We start from the raw sequence: 7,824 nt of genomic DNA, 5'->3' as shown, positions 1-7,824 counted from the left end.
GTAACCACTAGTGTACCTAAAACTACTCTTCTTTGCAACATTTTACTTTTTATTCACTTTTTTCTTCTCTTAATTTTTCATTAAGCATAGTTAAGGTAAGGTGCTCTCATCAACTTCTATATGGATGCCATGAATTTTGGATCTACCTAACGTCTTTTAGAAATAAGTTTCTTAAAACCCATGCTGAATACAGATGTCAAGGAAATACAAATCAAGCTGAATTAAATACTAAAGCCAAAGTCTGCCACATATGTACAGATCGAGCTGAATTAAAAGCAATATAATAGGAATATTGCTATACATAAGCTCCAAGAAAAAAAGTATATGAAGTGAAAGATTCAGAAGAGATCATCTATGAAGTAGATCATCTATTTAGAATTTTAGGGATAAGGTTAATTTATAAGCTAATTGGATTATCCTTCAAATCTTTGGTATAAAAGTTCTGAATCTTTAGTATAAAAGTTCCAAACCTTTGATACAAAAGTTCTGAACTTGAGGTTGTTTTGGTAATTTTCTACCGAATTAGGTTAAGTAAGGTCAATGTGGTCTTATTCGTTATATGTTGATCGAGTTGTTAATGTTAATGCTAAATAAGGAAATTAAAGACGTGATAAAGGTTAACACAAGAGGATTGGTGACACGGAAAACTCAATGTGGGAAACGACCGCTGGAAGGGACGTTACCCTTCCAATGATGGCACTAGCTTTAAGTTGGAGGACGAGTACAATGATGATGGCACGATAAATTAGCTAGCACAATATATTATGTTTGTATGATAGTTCTTCCATAATCTTTCTTCCTTGTTCTCTTGGCTATTTATAGGGTAGGAACCCTACACGCGTCCTACTCCGTTTATGGTAAGCAATATTTGTCCTGCCATGCTTCTTTCCATAAATACGTCCTTGTCTTCTATTCTCCCTGATCCCCCTAAAATCTCCATGAATTCACCCTGAGGACTCCACAACACGCGGGCTTCTTCTATTCACGGGCCTTCTGTAACTTCTAAGCTTCCTCGGCCCAATTCGCTAAACGAGTCCAGATGGGCTTGTTCCCTATTAGGTCGATATGTAGATTTTGGCCCAAACAGTTTGCCCCTAATTCCTTGTGAGATACGTCTCGAGGCGTCGAATAAGGAATTACTGATTTTAAAATCCCGCGTCGTCTTACGCACATCATCTTAAGCACTCATCATTGCCCCTACTCTTTCCCCTCATTTCTCGCGCCCCACTCCTTCTCTCCTCCTTTATATTCTCAACTCCCTACCTTCCTTACTCATTAATTCCAAAATTCAAAACCCCACCTCTTCTCTAAAACCCTTCCTTTCCCCATTGCTTCTTCGCCGGATTCCGCCATTTTCATCGCCGTTTTAGCCTTGCCAGGTACTTCCCCTTTTTTGTAATCTTTCTTTAATCCTTTTTCTTTCCTTCTCCGACCATGGGTAAAACTCGTCACACCACTTCGACCTCTACCCCGGCCGGCCAAAACCCAGATCCCACCTTTCCTTCCCGGAAGCTTTTCGTCCATCCTCATGACTGCAACTCCTCCCTAGCCACCGCTGATATACCCTTAATCAAAGAGTTGCTTGGTCTTGGCGACGGGGTCGATATCGCCATCCCTGAGCTTGGTCAAAAGGCGGACGCCATCCGTGCAGGATGGGTTTGCCTCTACCTCTACCCCTTCAGATATGGTCTTCGACTCCCTTTTCCCAAACTTATGCAACATTTCCTTCGAACCAATAATTTCGCCATGGCCCTAATATCTGCCAATATCTGGAGGGTTCTCCTCTACTCTCTGTCAGCCAACCAGAACACTAGTAGCACCATCTCCCCTGGTGAGCTGGCTCATATATATGAGATCCGGTCCTTGGGAGGAGGCCAGTTTTCTTTTCGCGGCCGTGGCTAGACTCCCTTCAGGAATGTGTCAAAGTCAAGGGACGAAAAGTGGTTTGAGGAACTCTTCTTCCTGAGGAAAGCCTTCATTCAGCCACTTGTCGACTATATTTTCGAAGACTGGGTCATAACCTCGAGTAAGTAGCCCCCTTGGCGCCTGCTTTGCTTCTTCCAATGCTTACCGACTTACTTTTTTGCTTCTGTGCAGGCCCCAGTAACCTGATCCGTTTGGGTGATTCAGCATCTACCCGCAACAATTTTTTATGCATCTCCCTGTCTGACATGAAGTTTCGTGACCTGCTACCTGGTTTCTCGCCTGCCTCCTCTTCCAATCCTCAACAATCAGCTCACATTATGTCTTCTGGTACGTCACCTTATACTGTCACACTGAATGTCTCTAATGCGTTTTACCTTGCTGTTTTACCTGGTATTCCTGACACCTGGTGTCTGGCTGATTGCAAGTTCCAAAGTTGATCCTCTTGAGGCTATCTTTCAGAGTGCCAAGAGAAAGAGGGTCGCTGCGAGTCCTGACATACCTTTTGCTTCTAAAAGAAGTGCCCATACTGCTTCCTTTCAGTCTCCTCCTACCCACTCCAGCACCGTTCTCCCTGAGCCTCTAGAAGTTACCCCACTATTCCGCCATCCTCCTACCCCGCCTGCTAGTCCTGCTGCTGCTGCTCGTGGCGGTATCATAGCCCACTTCCCTGATAGTTTTGGGAATATAGACAAGGTGCCATACTGGCCTGAGATCGATCAGATCCTCTTCCCTTCCTTGGTGGAAGCTTTCTCGGGAGTCTCCCCAGAAGAGATGGCGGAGAATGACGTGCACAATGCTTTCATGGTGAGTACTCCTCTTCTGTTGCCTGTTCTGAATCTTTTATACCAAATCTGCTAACTCCTCTTACTTTTTAATAGGCGCTCCAGTCAGCCCTCTACAACGGGAAGATGATCATATAGTCCAGACCACCAGCAGGGCTACTAGAGCCAAGAACCAGGAGCTGTGTGGGACCATTGCTGACTTGGAGCAGCATCGCTCTAACCTGAGGGGGCGTATGGTGGAGCTGAAAGCTGATCTTGCTATTGCCAAGAAGAAATTAAAGGAGGGAGTTGATCAGTTGGCGCGCACTCAAGAAGTGTGCAGTACCTTCGCTGACTCCCTTAAGCGCTCTGACGAAAAGATCAGCGAGCTGATCTCCCCCGCCGCCAATATTATTGCTTATGCTGCCTGGCGGGGCAAGATTAGCGGGATGTGTGCTGCACTTGATGAGCCTCCAACCCTGCAGTCTATAGAGGAGGAAGAGAGGCAGCTGAAGACCCTTTTACCCTATTCAGCCTGACTTGAGCAAGCTGATGCCTGAGGTTGGAAAGGTGAACTCTCCTGCACTGATGGAGCAAACAGCTGCTAAGGAGGCTGGTTCCTTTCAGGAGGCTACCGTTGCTGAGGCAGCTCAAGACTGCTAGTGCTGAGGGCGTGCAACCTGGTCCTGTACCTGAAACGGGAGGTCAGCATGAGAAGGCAGAAGGGTGCTAGAAAGGGAGGTCATTGATCTGGCTTCTAGTTAAAAGTCTTTTATTTTTAAACTTTCTTTGAATGGCGGTCTGACCCTGTATGGGCAAATTTGTAAGAATTTTTGAACATTTTATTTTGTGTTTTCCCGTCGTGGTGATTGTTAACTGAACTCAGGGCCATGCCTGACATAGTGGCGTGTTTGGCCATACTTTGAAATGCCCCTTGCCTAGTTTTGGCAAGTTTTGTTTAAGTCATAACTTAAGGTTTTTTTTAATGCACTTAGCTTAGGAAGCTGCCATGTTAGCCTGCTGGCTGATTTAAGCTAGTCGTGCCAACCTGAAGAGGTTGATTTAGACTCAGCTAGCTGCCGTGTCAGTCTAATGACCGATTTAGGCATATGCCGTATTTTGGGTGAAGTGGCCGTGTTAACCTATGAGGCTGATTTAGACCAGTCGTGTCAGCCTAAAAAGGCTGATTTAGACTCAGCTAGCTGTCGTGTCTGTCCAATGACTGATTTAGGCGTATGCCGCATTCTGACTACTTAACCTTGTTCATGACACAAGGTGTGTTCATCATGTTTAAAGCCAACAGGGGTGTACCTTAGGCAAGTTTATCGTCATTCTAGGACCAGTGGAACGTTGCAGGATTCTGGTAGCTCAGAGATCCCTGCGCTCCATATGTTTGGGCATGCATGCTGGGGCCCTAATTGATTGCGTCGAGTACTCGGTATTGAGAGCTACATTTGGGGGTGGTATCCAAGGTAGTAGGATGAGCTTTAAGCTGTCAGCCAGGCTCCCCTTCCTATGTTCCACAAGCCGCCTGGTGAGGGTGCTCCTACTGGAGAATTTAGGTTAGGCATGTTGGAGTACCATGTGCCTTGTCACCCCGCGTTTATAGTTGACAGTCCTGCTAGCAACACTTTCAATGTACCATAGATATTAGAGTTCAGAGTGATGCATTCAAAGAAGTCGAAAAACAGAAAATTTCACCAGAGCGATGTGAAGTACCTGATGCTGTCTCATGGGGTGCCAGAGCAATTGTGGTCCCAGGAAGCTTACAGACCACAAAACTCCAATAGTAATTTTAAAGTTTAAATAAATAAAAAAAAAAGAGAAAATGGAACAAAATTAGTAGTATGCCTACTACCTTTTTTTTTTACTTTTTTGGACAAACTACTCTTTACACTAAACTCTACTTGTTATCAAAAGTGATAACTCTTCAGGTGAAGTATGTTCCATCATTTCTGTATGATTTGACCATCCATGGTCATCAATCTGTACGCCCCATGGCCAACAACTCCTTCTACCTGGTATGGTCCTTCCCATTTGTAGGCGAATTTGCCTACCTTCCGATTCTTGGTGTTTTGGAACACTTCACGGAGAACCAGGTCTCCTACCTCCAGGATCCTGATTTTGACGTTGCTGTTGTAACTTCTAGCGACTGACTGCTTGTAGGCAGCCAGACGTATCTTTACACTTGCTCGCAACTCGTCTATCGTGTCCAGGCTCCTGACCATCTCTGCACTGTTCAGTTCCCCTGTCATACATCCATACCTGTGAGTTGGAACTAGAACTTCTGATGAAATCATTGCTTCCGTGCCAACCACCAGGCTGAAGGGTGTCTGGCCTGTCGCCGTGTTTGGTGTCGTTCTGTCTGACCATAGCACTAGTGGCAACTCATCTGCCCACTTTCCTCCTAACTCCTGTAATCTCCTTCTTAAGTTATCCATGATAATCTTGTTGCTGGATTCAGCTTGCCCGTTGGAATTTGGAGTCTTGGGTGCTGATTTTCTCAGGGAGATGTTCCATCTGGCATAGTATCCTTCCACGTCGTTTGAGATGAATTATGATCAATTGTCACATATAATTTCTGACGGGATGCCAAACCTACAGATGATATTACGTTTGATAAAAGAGATGACCAATTTGTCTTTTACCTCTGTGAGTGCTTCTGCTTTTATCCATTTGGAAAAATAGTCTGTCATTGCTAGCATCCATATTCTGTTTCCTGTCGTTCTAGGCAGAGGGCCCACGATGTCCATTCCCCACGTCATGAATGGCTAAGGAGAAATGATGGGATGTAGGGGCTCTGCCGGCTGATGGATCATTGGCGCTGAGCGCTAGCAGGCGTCGCATTTCCGGGCATATTCTGCCAAGTTTGCCCTCATTGTGGGCCAGAAGTAGCCTGGCCTGAGGACTTTGTTTGACAGACTCCTGCCCCCTGTATGGTTTCCACATTCGCCACTGTAGAGGGCATGCAACACAGTCTGCGCTTCTTGTTTATCTAGGCACCGTAAGTAGGGTCCTGCCATCAACTTTCTAACAAGCACATTGTCAATTAGTATAAATCTGGAGGCTTTCATTTTAAAACCTATTACCTCCTTTTTGTCATCTGGCACCTTGTTGTGTCTCAACCAGTCTAGGTATGGCGTCCGCCAATCCCAGTTGCCTGGCCAGCTGGCTGATCGTTTGGCTGGACAGCTGTCTGGCCATCTGTGGTTGGTAAAACTGTCGCCCCATCTTGTTGATCTTCCAGTTCTCCTACATCTGCTTTTTCTAATTTTTGGATTGACGGTTCCAGCATGTGTGCGATGGGGATGTTAGCCAGCTCAGTTGGTTTCAAGGTTGCCCCCAGAGTTGCTAGGGCATCTGCCTCTACATTCTGGTCTCTAGGGATCTGCTTGAGCATGCAATATCTGAATTTTTGTTTCAGCTCCTTTGCCACTTTTAGGTAGGCTACCATCTTTGAGTCTCTGGCTATAAATTCATCATTCGAGTGATTAACTATCAATAGGGCTTCATACTCTGTTTCATTGTTAAGTGCCTTAAATTCACATCGTACTGCTTGTGCTATAAGATCTCCCTGTGGAGATCGCAGGATTAGTCCTACACTTGCCTCCCTTTGGTTGGAGGCTCCATCGATGTGCATCTGCCAGACTTCTACCTCTTTGTTCCCTTTGAGGGTTAGGATCTCTTCGTCTGCCAGATTCTGGATAGCTGGGCTGAAATCCGACACAAAATATGTCAGCGCCTGCGACTTTATCGCCGTTCTTGGATCATACCAGATGTCGTACCCGCTAAGGTGTACAGACAATTTTGACATTCTACCTGATAGTTTAGGCTTCTTCATTACAGATTTTAATGGATAATTGATCACGACATGTATGGTGTGGGACTCAAAGTAGGGGCGCAGTTTGTAAGATGCAATTACAAGTGCTAGTACCAATTTTTCAAGAGATGTGTACCTAGTCTCTGCTTGCTTACATAGTAGACTGGCTTTTGCTCCTTGTCTTGCTCTCTGACTAGAACCGCGCTTACTGTTACCTTTGTGACAGCTAGATAGAGAAATAGTGGTTCTCCCTGTTTTGGCTTTGATAGTAGCGGCGGGGTGCTGAGGTAGTGCTTCAGCTCCCTGAATGCCTGCTCATGGTCTGCCGTCCACTCGAAATTCTGGCTCTTCTTCAATATATCGTAGAACAACCTGCATTTGTCTGAGGATCTCGAGATGAATTTGCTCAAAGCTGCCACTTTGCCAGCTAGCCTTTGCACATCCTTCGGTTTTTCTGGTGACTCTAGCTGCAATACGGCCTTAATCTGCTCGGTGCTGGCCTCTATTCCCCTTTGAGTCACGATGTAGCCTAAGAATTTGCTGGATGAAACTCCAAAGGTGCATTTGGATGGGTTCAGCTTCATTTTGTATTCTCTAAGGGTGCAGAATGTTTCTGCCAGATGCCGCATGTGATCCTTAGCCTTTTCTGACTTCACCACCATATCGTCAATATATACCTCCATGGTTATTCTTATTTGCTCTTTAAACATCTTGTTGACCAGCCTCTGATATGTGGACCCTGCGTTTTTCAGGCCAAAGGGCATGACGTTGTAGCAGTATATTCCTCTCTCAGACATGAATGTTGTCTTCTCCTGATTTGCTAGATCCATTTTGATTTGATTGTAACCGCTCTAGGCATCTAAGAATGTTAGCATTTCATGTCCAGGTGTCGCATTCACCATTGCGTCAATGTGTAGCAGTGGGAAGGGGTCCTTTGGGCATGCTTTGTTGAGATCGGTGAAGTCCACGCATACTCTCCATTTTTCATTCTTTTTGGGCACCACTACCACGTTTGATAATCACTCTTTACCTCTCTTATCTTTTTTGCTGCTACCAGGCTTTCTACCTTTTGGTTGATCACCTTATTCCTTTCAGCTGTGAACTTTCTTTGTCTCTGTTGGACAGGTTTGTATCCTGGGTCTACGCTAAGCTTGTGTGTTATGATGGATGGGTCTATTCCTATCATGTCATCATGGGACCACGAGAAACAATCCATATTGGCTTATAAGAACTTGATTAGGTACAGTATGAGGTCTCATGTGCATCCTGGCCCTATTAGCACGGTTCTCTCTGGATGCAGCTTGTCCAGGGTCATCT

General features: G+C 45.3%; 1 protein-coding gene across 1 annotated transcript; it reads right to left on the bottom strand.

Annotated features, from left to right (window-relative positions):
- Positions 1–5,817: 5,817 nt before the first annotated feature.
- Positions 5,818–6,528, bottom strand: LOC141632168 (uncharacterized). The gene has a single exon (XM_074444740.1). The coding sequence runs from the start codon at positions 6,526–6,528 to the stop codon at positions 5,818–5,820; it is 711 nt and encodes a 236-aa protein (XP_074300841.1).
- Between the last annotated feature and the right edge of the window lie 1,296 nt (positions 6,529–7,824).

The sequence above is a fragment of the Silene latifolia genome, chromosome Y (genome assembly GCF_048544455.1).
Source record: "Silene latifolia isolate original U9 population chromosome Y, ASM4854445v1, whole genome shotgun sequence".
In the NCBI taxonomy this organism is placed as follows: Eukaryota; Viridiplantae; Streptophyta; class Magnoliopsida; order Caryophyllales; family Caryophyllaceae; genus Silene; species Silene latifolia.
Note: the sequence above shows the minus strand (reverse complement) of the source record. Positions and strands in the feature narration are given on the sequence as shown.